The following is a 17986-nucleotide window of genomic DNA, read 5'->3' as shown; positions in this document are numbered from 1 at the left end:
GACAAGGGACTTGAAGAAACTTTTTGGGGCGATGGTTATGTTCAATCAATGTTATCTTGATTACGGTAATATGGGTGTATACGTGTCAAGACAAAATGTACATTTTAAGTACATGTGGTTTATTGTATGTCAAGTAGACCTCAGTAAGCTGTTAAAAACACCAACAGGATTTGGAGCACCCGGCTGGCTCAGTTGGTAGAGCATGTGACTCTTGATCTTGGGGTTGTAAGTTTGAGCCCCACGGTGGGTGTAGAGATTACTTAAAAAATAAAAATCTTAAAAAAAAACCCTCCAATAGGACTTAGTTACTGATTAGATAGGGCTCTTGAACACAGGGAAGGATCAAAGGTAACACTGAGTCCTTGATTTGGCTTGACCACTTAAGTTGGTGAATGAGGCAGGGGACTTACCAAACTGGGGAGACAGTGGAAGACCTTTGGGAACACCCTCTCCGGCAGAGATGCTTGAGGAGGGAACAGCTCTCAGAATAGAGGTACAGACTGGGGAGTCACTGGCCATTGGTGCCGTCTGAAAGTAGCAGAAGTCAGGGGACAGACTTCTTTATTCTGGACACCAAGAGACTTCATAAAGAGGTCAGTTCTCCTTAAAGCAATCTGTAGATTTATCACAATTAATATTCTGATTGGGGGGTGGCTAGAAAAGCTGATTGGAAGGTCACAGGAAGGGGCACCTGGGTGACTCAGTTGGTTAAGCCTCGGACTCTTGGTTTTGGCTCAGGTCATGATCCCACAGTTCGTGGGTTCGAGTCCTGCGTTGGGCTCTGCGCTGCCTGCAATGGAGCCTGCTTGGGATTCTCTCATTCCCTCTCTCTGCCCCTCCCCTTTCAAAAATAAATGTAAAAACATTAAAAAAAAATAAAGTTGATAGGGAAATTAAACAAGAATAACCAGGAGATTTCCAAAAACAAAGAGAAATCAGTGGAGACAAACCCTACCAGATATTAAAACACAATAAACCCATAATAATTCAGTGTAATAATTAGAGAGGGGTATTGACACACATAGATCATTGGAAGACAGAAAAATCTAGAAATAGATCCACATGCACACAGGAATTTAGTATATAATAAAAGTAGCAGTTCAAATCTGCTGAGAAAAGTTGAGTTTTTTAAAAGGGATTAGGAATATGGGAAGGAATTTTGTATATGATACATTCCAGATGAACTCAAGATTTAAAAGTGAAACATGAAAACAGAAATGTAGCCAAGAGCTGAGGGAGAAGATGCTTTAGTCATCTCAGTGTGGAAAATTCTTTTTAACTATGACACAAAACCCCAGAAGCCACAAAAAACTTATTTTACTATATTAAAGAATCTACACAGCAAAGTCAGTAATAAACGGAAGAAATACTATTTACATCTTGAAGGGCTATTTTTCCTGCAAATCCCTTTATGTCAATCAGAAACCGAAAATGGGAGAAAAGGGCAAAGAATAAGGGAGTTCATGGAAAAGAAGACAAACAGCTCTTTTTTTTAAAGATTTTTTAAATCTTTATTTATATTTGAGAGACAAAGTACAAGCAGGGCGAGGTTGGGGGAGGGCAGAGAAGGAGACACAGAATTTGAAGCAGGCTCCAGGCTCTGAGATGTCAATACAGAGCCTGCCATGGGGCTTGAAACCATGGACCATGAGATCATGATCTGAGCTGAAGTCGGATGCTTAACCAACTGAACCACCCAGGCACCCCTAAGATATTTTTATTAAAAGATATTAGAAAGAGACAGAGTGTGCGTGGGGGAGGGGCAGAGAGAGAGGGAGACACAGAATCCGAAGCAGGCCCCAGGCTCTGAGCTGTCAGCACGGAGCCTGATGCAGGGCTTGAACTCACAAACTGTGAGATCATGACCTGAGCTGAAGTCAGACGCTTAACCGACTGAGCCACCCAGGCACCCCCAAAGACAAACAGCTCTTAAATGAATGAATTTGAACTCACTCAAAAGAAAAATAAATGCAAATTTGAACTTCACCAAGAGATCATTTTCCAAAGTTAAAAATACCTGATAGGTTCCTGATTGGGGAATATTCTGGAAAAGAGTGTTCACATGTACTGTTGGGAGTGGGGGTCAATATGGGTACAGCCTTTATAGAGGGGCATCTGGCAAAAATTGTAATGACTATTTTCATGTGGCCTTTGAGCAATTCTAGGAATTCTTAGTACAGATCTTTTTTTACTTCTGAACAATGATAGCCTTACAAAGTCTTAGTGACTCTCCGTAATACTGTTTGGAAGACCAGAACTCTGGAAACAAATGTCAATCAATAAGGAGCAAGTTACATCTTGGTCCATTCATGAAGAGGAATGCTATAAAGCCGTCAAAAGGAACATATGGATAAGGAACCATCTTCAAAATATATTGATAAGCCCACAACAGGATGCATGGAATTCTTCCCTTTGAGTTTTTAAGGGTGGGGGGGGGAGGCTGAGATGGGACATATAGGCATATTTGGTGTGGTGTCTTTTTTTTTGACACCACTTCTTACATCAAATGTGTTTCTTCCCGGATACCAAATACATGTGACTTTTCCACACCAATTCTCCCAACTCCCCAACAACCAACTAGGTGCCTACAGTTCAGTTCAGCTCTGACATCAATTCCCAGTTAGCACAGATCCTGTAGGTTAAGGGTTCAGTCCCACGAGACGCCAGTCACAAATGGTGACCCCACGTGCCCGTCTGGCCTACTACAAATCTGGGGTGCCCACAAACCCTTTCCCAGCTTGGATGACTTGGTAGGAGACTCACAGACCTCAATAAAATGCTTTCCATACCAGTTTTTTTTTTTTTTTTTTTTTTAAAGGATACAACTCTAGGGGCGTCGGGGTGACTCGGTTGAGTGTCCGACTTCGGCTCAATTCACGATCTCACAGGTCGTGGGTTCGAGCCCCGTGTCAGGCTCTGTGCTGACAACTCAGAGCCTGGAAGCCTGCTTCGGATTCTGTGTCTCCCTCTCTCTTTGCCCCTCCCCCGCTCATGTTGTGTCTCTCTCTTTCTCAAAAATAAAATAAACATTAAAAAGAAATTTAAAAAATAAATAAAAGTAAAGGATACAACTCTGAAGCAGCCAGAGAGAAGAGGTGCATAGGCCAAGGTATGGCGGGGAGGGGGGAAGAGCTTCCGTGCCCTCTCTAGGCGGGCCACCCTCCTAGCACATCTCTGTTCACCAACCCAGAGATGCTCCAATTCCCAGTCCTCCCCTCTCCCCCAGTTCCCCACTCTTGCCTGGCCTTTCTGGTGACCAGCCCCCACTCTGAAGCTAAGTAGGGGCCCCACCCTGAGTTGCCTCATTAACACAAATTCAGGTGTGGCCCAAAGGGGCTCAGGGTGAATAACACACTCCTATGACTCAGAACATTGTAAGGTTTTAGGAACTCTGTGCCAGGAACCAGGGACAAAGACCAAATATATATATATGTATATATATATATTTTTTTTTATTACACCACGTTTGGTTACGTAGGTTTATATTCTGTCTCTGGAAGGACATAAACTGTTAGTTTTATCGCTTCCAGGGAGAGGAGCCAGGGGTAGGAAGTGACTCGTGGTTCAGAATTTAAAAGGTACTTGTGCATATGTTACTTACTTGAAAAACAAATTAAAAATACTTTGTAGCCATCATCTTGGCTTCTAATGTCCTCAGGCTCCAGGCTTTCTTACTTCTATACTTTTTGGGAGCCACTCGGAGCATGCAAGGTAATAGTGTCCAGATTCTCCTGTTTGACCCTCATGGACCTTTCCAGCTTCTGTTCCAGCGGCTCCCCAAACATCTCTTCCCCTCCAGACTTTCCCCTAAGCAGCCATTCCCTCTACTAGCAACACCTGGGGCTTGCATCTGGGCTCTGTTCCTTTCTTTTCTTTTTTCTTTTTTTCTTTTTTTTTGAGTAGGCTTCCGGACCAGCATGAACCCCAACTCACAACCCTGAGGTTGAACTCACAACCTTAAGAGACCCTAGGATCGAGACCTGAGCCAAGATGAGTCTGGACACCTGACGGACTGAGCCACCCCAGGCGCCCCCTACCTCTGTTCCTGAGACACCTTGACACCCTCTGGGATTAATGCAATTCAAACCTCCCACAACACCCATTTTTAGAGCAATACCCAGTTTGCGGATGAGGCAATGGAAATTAAGTAACATGCCAAGGTCACATAGGAACCTGGGATGTGGATTTAAGCTGTCTGGCATCAAAGACCAAGTCTTCATCTCGACTCTAGACTGTCCAAGAATATCCGACCTCCCAATCTCTGCCCCTTCGTGGGCGAACTTGACATTGTTCAAGGTCCAGTTCAAATGCCACCTTCCCTGGAAAGCCTTCTCTGCTCCCTCATTAACAAGTCTACTTTGGGGGACAGGGGGACAGATATATTATAATAATTACATGATATTTGACTGCAGCCCAGGGCAGGGGCCAAGTCTTATTCCTAAACATCCCAGGCCCTGCCGCCACGTCTGAGCTATGGAGTGTTTCTCCATTTCGGCTTTCTTTCGTCCTCTGGGGCCCAGGGCCTCCTGTGAGGGCTAAATATACTTTCCTCTTAGTCAACCCTATCTACGCTGTGTGTAGATTTCATCATGCATAGGTGACATTACAGAGGGGAAACCGAGGCTCAGGATGACCGGTCATCAATGGAAAGGAAAATTGTTATTACAGAGCCTCTACTCACGAGTCTCAATCACTGTTACCTAAAGTGGGCAGACCCCCCCCCCAATTCCCTCCCTACCCCTACCCTGGGTCAAGGAGCCGGGCCAGGGCCGAAGCATAGTCGGTGTCCCGTAGACACGAGTTTATTAGAGGGGCCAGGGTCAGAGTGGGTACAGTTGGGAGGAGGGGACTGGGGAGGCCTGGGCAGCACTGCCAGCCTGAGGCTGATAAGACAGAAGGCCTGGGGAGGGGGGGAGGGGGAGGGCATAGCCAGGAGGGCTCGGGTCAGCAGACAAGCAGGTGCGCTGCTCTTCACCCTGGGAATGTCAGCGCCTAGGGCACAGTGGAGGCTTTGGGAGGACTGGGGAGAAAGGTGAGGGAGAGGCTCAGAGAGGAAGCTGATGAAGCACGCCCAGCTAGGCGGTGGCAGAGCTGCGACGTGTGCCACTACTTCCTGTTCTGTTGGGCCCCACGTCTGCCTCCCAGGCTCCCACGCCCACCCCCAGCTCCTGCCCCCAACTCACCGTGGAGAGTATAGGTGCCTGGCTGCAGCTGCACTTTAGAGGGCAGGATGATGAGGAAGCCCCCCATCAAGGGCTCTTCAGCCACTGAGAGACACGCTTGGGAGGGGGGGCAATGGCACTCAGGGTTCGGGGAAGGACACTTGGATAAGATAGGCAAGGGGCGGGGCTGGTGGCCGCAGGGGCTGCGGGCAGGGAGCAAACCACAGAGGGAACAGTGAGGAGGCGAGAGGCCGGGGCCTCCAGGCAGGGGCACCCGGGCCTTTGGGCAGCCCCTCCGAGCCCCTCCGTGGTGGGGACGCCGCTCTCGAGTCCAGGCCCAATGGGACGGCTCCTTGGCCATGACCTGGCGTGAGGAGAGCGGAGTGTAAATGGGGGGGGGGGGAGATCCGGCCTTGTTCCCACACCCCACGATAATGGTGGGGCCTCACCTCCTCGCAGCACTGGCGGCTCACCATGGCCCGGAAGCCCATCCGGGCCCACAGCTTATCCCTCTGATGCAGGAAGTCTGCCACCCGACAACGCCAGTCTTTTCCCAGGGCCCACAGAAAAATCACACATTTAGGGTCCTCCAGATCTTCCTCCATGTCATTTGCAAGAAAACTGGCCTCGGAGGCGGGGTGGGGGTGGGGGGGCAGAAAGCAGAAGTAAGCACCGGCCCTGCCCCCCCCAACTCCTAGCAGGGGCGCCCACCCCCTGCCCTGGCCACTCACAGTGCCAAGAACAAGTTGCTGTGGGTGTACTCGCTGAGCTTCAGGTTGGCGCGCCGGAAGTAGACCAGCACCATGGCCAGGAGATACTGCAGAAACAGAGCGGGGCAGAGGTGACAGCTAGGCACAGGGAGAGGGCGCCATGCGGGGCCCATTTGCACCCAAGGAAGCCGTGATGCGGGTTAGAGAACCCAGGGGGAGCCGTGGGGTGAAAACAAGGATTTAGGGGCGCCTGGGTGGCTCAGTTGGTTAAGCATCTGAACTCTTGATTTCAGCTCAGGTGATGATCTCACGGTTTCCTGGGTTCGAGCCCTGCGTTCAAGCACTGTCAGCGCAGAGGTCACTTGGGATTCTCTCTCTCCTCTCTCTCTCTCTGCCCCTCCCCTGTTCACAATCTCTCTGTCCCTCTCAAAAATAGACTTCAAAAATTAAAAAACAAACAAACAAACAAACAAGGATTTAAAAGGGAGGTGCTCCCTCCATCAGACCAGGAGACACCGTGAAATAGCAGCATTCAAGCCGCTCGTGACTCTTGGCTTCTACTCCCCGGGTCACCTCACCTTATCTGAAATCTGGAAACAGGGATCTCTGGAAAGGAATTCCTGCAGGAAACTGTGCTCTGGAGGAGAGAAGAGAAATGACGGACTGGGGTTACGGCCAGCCCCCCACAAGCCAAGAGTGGCACCGGAAGTTCTAGAGCCCAAGCCTCTACCCAGTCCACCTGCTGACACGGCCCCTCCCTTCCCCCTGGGGTCCCCCGGGGAAGGGAAGGGACAGAGATTTCAGATGCCTGCCCGGGGCAGGTGACGTCCTACCCCTCACACTGGCTCATACTGGGTCCCCACGGCACCCCCCCTCCCCCACGCAGAACTCACCCAAAAGGCTGAGGAAGACCTGGAGCTCCTGGTGTGGGCGCGGGTGGAGAGCCGGGCTGCCCTCACCCTGACTGCTCCGGCCCCCCAGCTTCACCTGGGTGGCAACCACGGGGAAAGTGGCAAAGTCCTGAGTGTCGCTCATCTCATGGCGGTGGGGGCGGGTGGGGCGGGGTGGGGCAGGATGGCCTGTAGAGAAAGTAGCCTGGGGACTCAGCACTGACCCCCTTGCCCCCCCACCAGTGGAGGGAGTCGAGGCTGGCCTGACAGGGGGCCTCCAGAAGGTGGGGAGTCGGGCGTGGAGATAGGGATGGGGGCGGCACTCGGAGCAGACAGAAACTGGGGTACATGTGAGCTGAGGAGGCCAGAAAAGCAGCCGACTTGCTGCAGCTCCTGCACCGCGTCCGGGCCCCCCAGGCCCGGCCAGAGAGCAAGAATGGCAGCGACAGGCACCCCTGGAGCTGCTAAATGCTAAACCCTGGAAGGTGGGTACACCCCAATACCCATTTTGCAAACAGGAGTGGAAGCGGGCAAGACTCGCGGCCACTTAACGGTGGGGCCTCTCTGACCCCCACAGCAGGAAGACTTTAATTGCTCCCCTACCCCCAACTACCCCTTCGCCCCACCCCCAAAGTGGCACACCTGGAAGGACCACCAACCCCTTTCTTCGCGGTGAGGAAACTGAGGCCCGGTGGGAGGGGAGGGGGGGAAGGGGATGTTATTAGATAAATAACCTGCCTTTAGAGCAAGTTGAGGGGATGGCCACCTCAAACGTTTCAAGCCACGGGGAGAGACGCCGACTACGGGGCTCAGAAGGTGCCGCCCAGCACCCCTTGGCCAACGTGGGGGCCTCCACCTAGGCTCCCACGCGCAGCGCAGCCTCCTCCAAGAAGTCTTACCTGAGCTAGGGAATTACCTACAGCATAACACCCGGCGCCAGGGGGCTGCATTTATACAGCCCCGGCGCTGCCCCGCCCTCGCAGCCCTCCACCAATCAGGCCCCTTCTTGAGGAGGGGGCGTGGCTTTGGGCCTTCACCATTCCCTCTATCTGGAGGGAGCTTGGTCTCCACGTTCGCCTCCCAGCTGCGGCTCCCCAAGGTAAGAGCTTCTCCCAAGCTTCACCACCTTCAAGAGGGGCAAAGGCAGGCCGGCGGGACCCCAGGGCCTGAATAAGCGACACGGCCCCCTCCCCACCTCTTTATGAAGATGGAGCCAACCAAGATGCGGGGCCCGGAAATGAGGCCTGGGCACCATTCACTGATTGTGCCTTGCCGGGGCTGGGTCTCTGGGCTGTGTCTGTGTTTATTTCAGATCCAGGAATCTCAAAACCTACGAGCCAGAAAACAGAGTGTCCTGGCATGAGAATTTCCAGAGTCCACAAACCCTTCCCAAGATCCGTTAGCGGCTGGGGAAGCCCGGCCAGGGGCTCCAAGCCTGGAGAGGAGGCCTTTGTCAAAGACGGTCAAGCCCTCTCCCCACCCCGAGCTGCCCTTAAGACTTTCTCTTCACCCGTTCATTTACTCCCTCTCCAACCCTATGGGACAGTTAGCACCTGCACTTCTTTCCACATTTGACAGGTGACACTTTTTTTCCCGATTTTTTTTTTTAACCGTGGTAAAATACACGTAAGGTGAAATCTACTATCGTAGCCATTTTGAGTTCGGTAGGTTAAGTACATACAGAGCGTTGTGCAAAACCATCACCAACATCCATTTGCAAAACTGGACGCCTGTGCCTTTAAGCAGTGACTCCCAATGTCCCTTCCCCTAGTCCATGGCAACCACCATTTTACTTTCTGTGTCTGTGACTTCAGGTACTCTAGAGATCTTTTGCAAGTGGAATCACACAGGAGTTGTCTTTTCTGTGACGGGCTTATTTCACTTAGCACGTCTGCGAGGTTCATCCATGCCCTAGCATGTGTCAGGATGGCCTTCCTGTTTAAGGCTGAATAATATTCCATTCCATGTATCCACCACAGTTTGCTTATCCCTTTATCCATTGATGGATACTCAGGCTGCTTCCATATCTTGGCTATTGTGAGTAAGGCCACTATGAACATAGGCGTACAAATATCTCAAGACCGTGCTTTCAGTTCTTTGAGGTACACGCCCGGAAATGGAATTGCTGTATCGGAGGCTAATTCTGTTTTTAATCTTTTGAGGAAACCTCCACCGTTTTCCACAGTGATCGCACCATTTTAATTCCCACAAGCAGAGCACGAGGGTCCCAACTTCTCCGCATTCTTGCCAGCACTTGTTATTTTCTGTTTTGTCGATAGTAAGCATCCTAGTAGGTGTGACGTGGTGACAGGTGACTTTTAAAATGCAGATTTTAGGGGTGCCTGGGTGGCTCAGTCAGTTAAGCAGCTGGCTCTGGAGTTCAGCTCAGGTTTCGATCTCATGGTTTGTGAGATCAAGGCCCGCATCAGGTTGTGTGCTGACAGCACGTAGCCTACTTGGGATTCTCTCTCTCCCTCTCTTTCTGCCTCTCCCCTGCTTCTCTCTCTCTCTCTCAAAATAAATAAATAAACTTAAAAACATAAGTAAAAAATAAAATACATATTTTAATAGAAATGGAGGCCAGAAAGTTGAATCATTTATGCTCCAAGTCCTACCACTGGTGACAACGGAAGTGGGCTCAAGTCATGTGACCAATGCACCTGGCCCTGGAAAGTAGGTTTTGTGGTTCTCGTTGCCATTTTTCAGATAGTAAACTGAGGCTCAGGGCCTCGACCTGTGACGTTTGAATGAAAGATGAAGGAAACGTGGCTGGGCCACGTGGGTGGGGAGCACAGGACCAGGTTTGGAGCCCAGGTCCCCGGACCCCAGATGTAGGCTCCTTCCTGTGACCCAGCTGCTCACCACTGGTTGGACACATGGCAGCCATCTCTGCTTTTGCTCACAGGCTCAGGCTTTGACCCTGGCTGCCTGTGTGAATTTCCATCCCTAGGGACTGCCCCTCCTGTTCTGTGTCTCTGGTCTCTTGTTTCTGAGTTGCTTAATCTCTTGATCTCTTTGCTGTCTCTCAATCTCTCCAAGTTTCTGGGTATCTGGATGTTTTGGGGTCTCTTGGCCTCTCTATGTCTCAGAGCTTCTTGGTATCTCTGGATCTCTGCAGGTCTCTCTGGATCTCTTTGGGTCTCCAGGTCTCTGTATCTCTGTCAGGTCTCCGATACCTCTGATTCCTTTGGCCTCTCTGCATCTGCGGGTCTCTTTGATGCTCTGGGTGTTTTTGGCTCTCTCTGGCTGTCTTTGTCTCTCTGGGTCGCTGCATGTCTCTCAGTCTCTAGGTCTCTATATGTGTCTCTCAATCTCTTGGTCACTCTGGGTCTCAGGACATCCTTTGGTTTCTGGGTGTCTTAGAATCTCTGGGTTTCTGAGTCTCTATGAGTGTCTCTGAATCTTTCCATTTCTTGGTCTCTCAGTCTCTCTGGTCTGAGTCCTTTCGTTGGGTCTTGTGTCTCTGTGTTTCTGGTCTCTGTGGGTTTCATGCTCTTCTTGTGGCGACCTCCCATGCTCCCTTGAGGCTGCTGAGGCTTTTCCTGAATATTGGATCTCCATCAGGCCACCCTGTGTGAGTGTGTGTGTGTGTGTGTGCATGTGTGTGTGTGTTTCCCCTTGTATATTTGTCCTTGCCCCCCCTCCCCCGAGAAAGGAAGCTGTAAACCCCATGGTCTCCATAGCAAGCCCCCTAAACATGTCACTAAAGAGGCCATAGTTGAATCAGCTCATGCGTTCCTCACAACCTCGCCATGAAGTGGATATTAATAGCCTCATTTTACAAACGAAAACTACAACAACTAAACCACAGAGATTGGGTTGTCTCTGAGAGGCTAAGTAACTCACTGAAGGCCACGCTGCTAGTGAGTGAAGGGCCACATTTCAACCTGGCTGTCTGGCCCAGGACCCACGCTGAAGCATAAGTCAGGGAGCTTGGCTGTCTGGTCTAGTGCTGTTTCTGGACAGAGCCCAACACAGAGGAGGTGTTCAGAATGAATGAATTAATGAATGGATGGATGGATGAATCCCTCTGAGCAGCTGTATTTTTTACCTTTCCCCCCTTGGTAGGTTGGTATAAAACAGCTTGTGGGTGGGCTTCAAGGTCGTTCCCTTCCATGGCAGCCTTGGGCGTCTGACCCTCCACACTGTGGAGAATTTGTTTTTTCACTTTTTATTTTGAAAGAATTTAGACTCACACAGATGTTGCCTAAGAAGTATGGAAAGTGGGCTCTTTGTCTGGTTTTGGAATCAAGGTAATGCTGGCCTCAGAGAATGAGTTTGGAAGTTTTCCTTCCATTTGCATTTTTTTGGAAGAGCTTCAAAACAATGGGTGTTAATTCTTCTTTAAATGTTTGGTTGGTTTCCCCTGGAGGGCCATCGGGTCCTGGGCTCTTGCTCATTGGGAGGCTTGTGATTACTGATTCAATTTCTTTACTGGTGAGAGGTCTGTCCAAATTTTCTGTTTCTTCCTGTTTCAGTTCTGGTAATTTATATGTTTCTAGGAATTGGTCCATTTCTTCCAGATCGCCCAATTTGTTGGCAGAGAATGGCTCATGAAATTCTCTTATTCTTGTTTGGATTTCTGTGGTGTTGGTTGTGATCTCTCCTCTTTTGTTTGTTTTTGTGTCCCCTTCACCCAGCTTCCCCCAAGGGTAACATCTTACAAAACCAGAGACCAGTTAGAACCAGGAAATTGACATCGGCACAACAAAACAATGCATGTTATTCGGATTTCATCAGTTTTTACAAGCACTCACTTTTTGATTTTTTTTTTTTATGTCCGGTTCTATAAATGTTATTACACGCACGGAATGGTGTATATCCCACCTCCCAACAGGATACTGAACAATTCCATCGCCAAAGGAACCCCCTCCTGACTCCTTTAGAGTCACCCCCTCCTTCCTACCCCCTGCCTCTGGTAACCAGTAATCTGTGCTCCGTCTCTGCAACTAATCCTATTAAGAACATTACATGATTGGGGGTGCCTGGGTGGCACTCAGGTCATGATCTCGCAACTCGTGGGTTTAAGCCCCGTGTCAGGCTCTCTGCGGGCTCAGAGCGTGGAGCCTGCTTCGGATTCTGTGTCTCCCTCTCCTTCTGCCCCTCCCCTACTTGCATTCTCTTTCTCGCTCAAAAATAAGTAAACATTAAAAAAAATTTTTTTAAAGACCATTACATAATTGGAATCATATTGTATGTGACCTTCTGAAACTGGCTTTTTCACTCAACATAATGCCCTCAAGACCCATCCAGGCTGTTGCAGGAATCAACGGTTCCTTCCTTTTTATTCCCAAGTGTTTCTATTACCATCTAGTATTCAACTGAGTGGAATGGGTTATCTCCCGGATGGGCCTTTACAAATACAGATGCTATGAATTTTGTGTACGGGATTTTACATGGACCCAGGTTTTTCTCTCTCTAGCCAACACCTGAGAGGAGTCATATGGTAAATGTATAACTTTACGAGAGAGCTCCAGACTGTTTTTCAGAGTGGCTGCTTTTCCGAGACAGTTTTGGAATTACCAGTATTCTTTCTTTTAGTCCTGTGGGGGTTTTTTCTTTTTTTTTTGCACCCTTTCCTAGTTATTTCCACATGCACATGAATATGTACCTTCTTCATCATTTTTTTTTTTTTTTGGTAACATCTGACATCATCCACATAGAAACCTTTGATAAGCAACACATGTTAATTAAGCAATCTTCACTGGAACTCTGTGTGTAATGTGTTATACACTTCTGTGTCTACACTTCCTTCTTATTTGGTTTCCTTAGTCGCGTGGTTTCGATTTGCATTTCCCTATTGGCTAATGATACTGAACACCTTTTCATGTGCTTATTTTCTGTTGTGAACTGAGTGGCTGCCCCCAAAGGACATATTGTCGTCACCGCGCCCCTCCCCCCTCCTCCATCATTTCCTGTGAATGTGACGTTGTTTGGAAATAGGCTCTCGGAGTTAAGATGAGGTCATAGTCGATTAGGGTGTGTCCTAGTCCAGTATGACTGGCGTCCTTAGAAGAAGAGACACAGACGGATACCCAGAGGAGCACACCAGGTGATGACAGACACTCAGAGGGAAGACAGCCATGTCACAACAGAAGCAGAGATTGGCATGTTATGGCGGCCAGCCAAAGAACACCAGAGATGGCCGGCACCCACCAGAGAGAGGGCATGGCCCCTTAGCACCTTGAATTTGGACTTCTAGCCTCCAGCTGTCTCTCCGAAGCCCCCCAGTCTGTGGTACTTTGTCATATGGCAGCCCCAGGACACGAAGTGTCTGTTCCAGTCTGTTGCCTGTTAACTGGATTGTTTGTTTTCTTACTGTCGAGTTTATTTTTATTTAATGTTTATTTATTTATTGGGGGGGTGCACGAGTGTGGGAGAGGCAGAGAAAGAGGGAGAGAGAAAAGCCCAAATAGGCTCTATGCTGTCAGCTCAGAGCCCAATGTGGGGCTTGAACTCATGAACCGTGAGATCATGACCCAAGCTGAAATCAAGAGTTGGACGCTTAACAGACTGAGCCACCCAAGTGCCCCTCCGACCATCAAGTTTAGAGGGTTCTTTACATATTCTAGATACAAGCTTTTGTCAGATCGATGATTTGAAAATATTCTCTCCCAAACTGTAGCTCATCTTTTCCCCTCTCTGGACATTGTCTTTTATAGAATACCTTTTCCATTATAATGATGTTCAGTTATCAATTTTTTAAACCAGATTGTAGAATTTCAAAGGTAGAGATTCTCCCACCAAGGGTCTCAAGAAGCCCCCTAGGGAGACAAAAGCCAGAGAGGAGAGAGGCAGCCAAGAAGAAAAAGCCAGAGGCTCGGGGTTGAAGCAGCCCTGGGTAGATGTGTAGGAGGCTGGCTGGGGCAGAGCCGCAGGGGCTGACAGGGATGGTAGGAGCTGGCGATGGGCCCCTCGTGCGCATGCCCAGAGGGTTACCGTGGAACACCGATCCAAGAGGCAGAGGATGGCCAAACATCCAGGCCTGATTCTGGGCCCCTTTCCTTGGCACCTGCTCCCCGATTTGCTCCCTGAATTGCTTTAGTTATTCCACCAGCGATAAATCCTTCCAGAGGCTCCAAAGGTTCTTCCCAGCCCTGACACTCCTCCAAATCCACACTTGGACATCTTGGACATCTCTATTTTCTCATCATCTGCCCTCCATGAACCTGTCCCTTCCTTGGTTTCCCAACATTTACTTACCAATAGTTGGTTAAAGTTAACATAGCAATAGGGACACCTGGATGGCTCAGTCGTTTGAGCATCTGACTCTTGATTTCAGCTCAGGTCATGATCTCACCGTTTGGTTGGTGAGTTCAAGCCCTGTGTCACCCGCGTCAGGCTCCACGCAGACAGCACAGAGCCTGCCTGGGATTCTCTCTCCCTCTCACTGTGCCTCCCTGCTCATGCTCTCTCCCTCTCTGCCAAAATAAGTAAATAAAACTCTAAAAAACATTTTTAATATAAAATAAACATAGCAACAAGGGCACTTGGGTGGCTCAGTTGGTAAAGCATCTGCCTCTTGCCCTCCACTTGAGTCATGATCTCACAGTTTGGGAGTTCGAGTCCCACACTGGGCTCAGCCCTGATGGTGCGGAGCCTGCTTGGGATTCTGTCTCTGCTTCTTTCCGCCCCTCCCTCACTTGCGCGTACTCTCCGTCTCCCTCAAAGTAAAATAAGTAAACCTTAATATTAAATTAAATTAACATAGCAACAACAAAAAACTAGAAGTCGTTTGTTTTTATTTTTTAGGCTTTATTTTATACTTTGTATTTATTTTTATTTATTTATGTAATATTTTATTGCAGCACAGCAGCCGCATAGAAAAGTGCACAGAACAGAAATGAGTAACTGGATGAATTTTCAGAACACACCTGGGTAGCCAGCAGCGGCCGCACGTGCCCTGCTCCGTCTCTGGTGTCCCCTCTCTCTCCGTCTCCCCCAAAGCTAATCACTATTCTGGACTCTGTCCTCATAGGTTAGTTTTTAATTTTGTCTGTTTTTAACCTGATGTACATGGAAGCACACAGTAGGTCTACTTTAGGGTAAGAATCCCTCAAGCCACTTGTTCATTCCCCTTGCTGGGCAGTGTTCTTGGTAGGCAAGAATTTGAAAGGACTTCTACTTTCTTTGTCACCCCTAACATCCAATGCGTCGCTACATACTGTGGATTCCAGCTCAAAAATCTCTCCCTAATTCATGCCCACCTCTCCTCCCCACTGCCTCCCCGGGCATCACCTCTGGCCTGACTACCCCAGTGGCCTCCTGAAGAGTCTCTGACTCTCTGTGCTCTTGACCTTCTCTAGAGCTGCAATGATCTTTTAAAAATAGCCATTTTAGGGGCGCCTGGGTGGCTCAGTCGGTTAAGCAGCTGACTTCGGCTCAGGTCATGATCTCGCAGTTTGTGGGTTCAAGCCCCGCATTGGGCTCTGTGCTGACGGCTTAGAGCCTGGAGCCTCCTTTGGATTCTGTGTTTCCTTCTCTCTCAGCCCCTCCCCTGCTCATGCTCTGTATTTCTCTCTAAAAAAACAAACAACAACAACATTAAAAATAAATCTTTAAAAATAGTCCTTTTTGAGGGCGCCTGAGTGGCTCAGGCAGTTAAGCATCTGACTTCAGCTCAGGTCATGATCTCACAGTGCATGGGTTTGAGCCTCACGTCAGGCTCTATGCTGACAGCATGGATGGAGCCTGGAGCCTGCTTCAGATTCTGTGTCTCCCTCTCTCTCTGCCCCTCCCCCACTCACACTCCATCTGTCTTTACACAATAAGACAGGCGTCCTTCCTCTGGGACAATGCTACTCCCTACCCCATTTTATACTTACCCAGGTGGCTTGCTTCAGTTAATGGAATTTCAGCTGAAATGGTTTATGCCACATCTGAGCAGAAGCAGTAAGAGTCCCAGGATGATTCTGCCCTTGCTCTTTTCCATCTGCCCCGGGCAGCCTCTCCAGCCTGGAGTCTGGAATAAAGAAGACATGAAATGGATCCAAAGCCCGACTCATAAACGGCACGTAATTTATGCAAGAGATCAACTTTGGTTTTTGAGAGCCACTGAGATTTTTGGAATTGCTTATTATCATATCGGATCTCTATTTGCTGCTGTGACAAATCGCCACAAGCCTAGTGCTTTAAAGCAATACAAATCTCTTATCTTTCAGTGCTGGAGGTCCCAAGTCCAAAGTGCGTCTCACCCTGCTAAAATCAAGGTGTTAGGAAGGTCTCATTCCTTGTGGAGATGGCCTGTGTTCCTTGATTCATGGCCTCCCTCTTCCGTCTTCAAAGACTGCAGCAGAAAGAGCATCTCTAACTCCGACCCCACTTCCACTTTTAAAGACTCTTATGATGACATTGGGCCCACCTGGATAATCCAGGATAGTCTCTTCAGCTCAAGATCCTAGATGTAATCACATCAGCAAAGTACCTTTTTTTTTTTTTTTTAAGTTTTTTATTTATGGGGTGCCTGGGTGGCCCTGTAGGTTAAGCATCTGACTTTGGCTCAGGTCATGATCTTGCAGTTCATGAGTTCAAGACCTGTATCCAGCTGGTCTCTCTGCCATCGTGAGTTCGTGAGTTCAAGACCTGTATCCAGCTGGCCTCTCTGCCGTCAGCACAGAGCCTGCCTCACATCTTCCCTCTCCCTCTCTCTCTGCCCCTCCCCAGCTTGTGCACACATGCTCTCTCTCTCAAAACTAAATATTTTTTAAAAATGAAAAGAAAATAATACAGTTTCTATTTATTTATTTGTAGAGAGACAGAAAGTGGGGGGAGAGCAGCTAGAGAGAGGGGGGGTGAGAATCCCAAGCAGGCTCTGCACACTGTTAGCAGAGCCTGACTCTGAGCTTCAAACTGGAACTGTGAGATCATGACGCTTAACCACCCAGGTGCCCCTGCAAAGGACCTTTTGTTGGGTGAAGATAATGTTCACAGTTGCCAGGAACTGGGATGTGGACATCTTTGAGAAGGCATTATTCTGCCTACCATATTTATCACAAGATAATTTATTCTATTCTAACTAATCTACTATTTATAAAATAGTAGATTAGCACTGCATGCTATTTATAAAAGATATACATAAAACAGAAGGAGATGAAGAATTTGGAACCACAAGAATAGAGAAAAAATCAGGCAAATGCTAAAAGAAAGTTAGAATGGCTATATTAGTATCAGAAAAAATAAATTTCAGGTTAAAAGCTTTACTTGACAGGGGCGCCTGGGTGGCTTAGTCAGTTAAGCGTCCGACTTTCACTTAGGTCATGATCTCGCGGTTCGTGGGTTCGGGCCCCGCATCGGGCTCTGTGCTGACTGCCAGCTCAGAGCCTGGAGCCTGTTTCAGTCTGTGACTCCCTCTCTCTCTAACCCTCCCCTGCTCACGCTGTCTCTCTCTCTCTCTCCTAGAAATAAATAAAAACATTAAAAAAAAAAAGCTTTACTTGACAGAAAGAGGGTGCTTACATAATGATTTTTTTAATGTATAGCAATTTTAGGGGCACCTGGGTGGCTCAGTTGGTTAAGCATCTGACTTCTGCTCAGGTCATGATCTCACGGTCTGTGAGTTCAAGCACCGCGTCGGGCTCTGTGCTGACAGCTCAGAGCCTGGAGCCTGCTTCAGATTCTGTGTCTCCCTCTCTCTCTACCCCACCCCCACTTGTGCTCTGTCTCTGTCTCTCAAAAATGAATAAACGTTAAAAAAAAAAGTTTAAAAAATAAGATAAAATAAAATAAAAATAAGATGAATAGGTTCTGGGAGAAGGGGGGAAAATGGCCAAAATGAGCAAGAGGTGTCCTTGAGCAACTGGCTGGTGCAGGGGGTAAAACACAAAAGGGGAAATTTTAGGTCTTACAATGCCAAAGAGAAACCAGTTGGGGGCCATGAGCCCCTCCCACAACCAAACAAATGAAAATCTACTCACCTGTGGACTTTGCTTTATTGACACGAGAGTACCGTTGAACTAGGAATCTGGTAAAACACTCAACACTACAAAAATGAAAAAGAAGATTGTTAACAGATCTGTATGGAGCTATTATTAAAAGCCAGAACAAAGTGGGGGCCCATGGCTGGCTCAGTTGGTAGAGCAGGAGACTCCTGATCTCAGGGTCATAAGTTCAGGCCCCACATTGGGCACAGAGCCTACTTAAATAAATAGGGGGAATCTAGGTGGCTCAGCTGGTTAAGTGGCAGACTTCGGCTCAGTCATAATCCCACCATTCATGAGTTCAAGCC

The 17986-nt window shown here is 48.5% G+C and overlaps 1 protein-coding gene and 1 long non-coding RNA gene across 2 annotated transcripts; both read right to left on the bottom strand.

Annotated features, from left to right (window-relative positions):
- Positions 1–4908: 4908 nt before the first annotated feature.
- On the bottom strand, positions 4909–9649 carry SPDYC (speedy/RINGO cell cycle regulator family member C). Its single transcript, XM_039244895.1, has 7 exons — positions 9625–9649; positions 6766–6951; positions 6451–6509; positions 5894–5979; positions 5612–5783; positions 5184–5526; positions 4909–5020 (listed from the first exon to the last, which is right to left on the bottom strand). Exons 1-7 carry the CDS (start codon positions 9647–9649, stop codon positions 4986–4988), a joined length of 906 nt encoding a protein of 301 aa, XP_039100826.1. The 3' UTR covers positions 4909–4985.
- Positions 9650–15252: 5603 nt separating this feature from the next.
- Positions 15253–17734, bottom strand: LOC120240086. Its single transcript, XR_005530583.1, has 3 exons — positions 17676–17734; positions 15588–15724; positions 15253–15282 (listed from the first exon to the last, which is right to left on the bottom strand). It is a non-coding gene; the product is annotated as an uncharacterized LOC120240086 (long non-coding RNA).
- Between the last annotated feature and the right edge of the window lie 252 nt (positions 17735–17986).

Source organism: Hyaena hyaena, unplaced genomic scaffold (assembly GCF_003009895.1).
Source record: "Hyaena hyaena isolate Hyena2069 unplaced genomic scaffold, ASM300989v1 scaffold_248, whole genome shotgun sequence".
NCBI lineage: Eukaryota > Metazoa > Chordata > Mammalia > Carnivora > Hyaenidae > Hyaena > Hyaena hyaena.
Note: the sequence above shows the minus strand (reverse complement) of the source record. Positions and strands in the feature narration are given on the sequence as shown.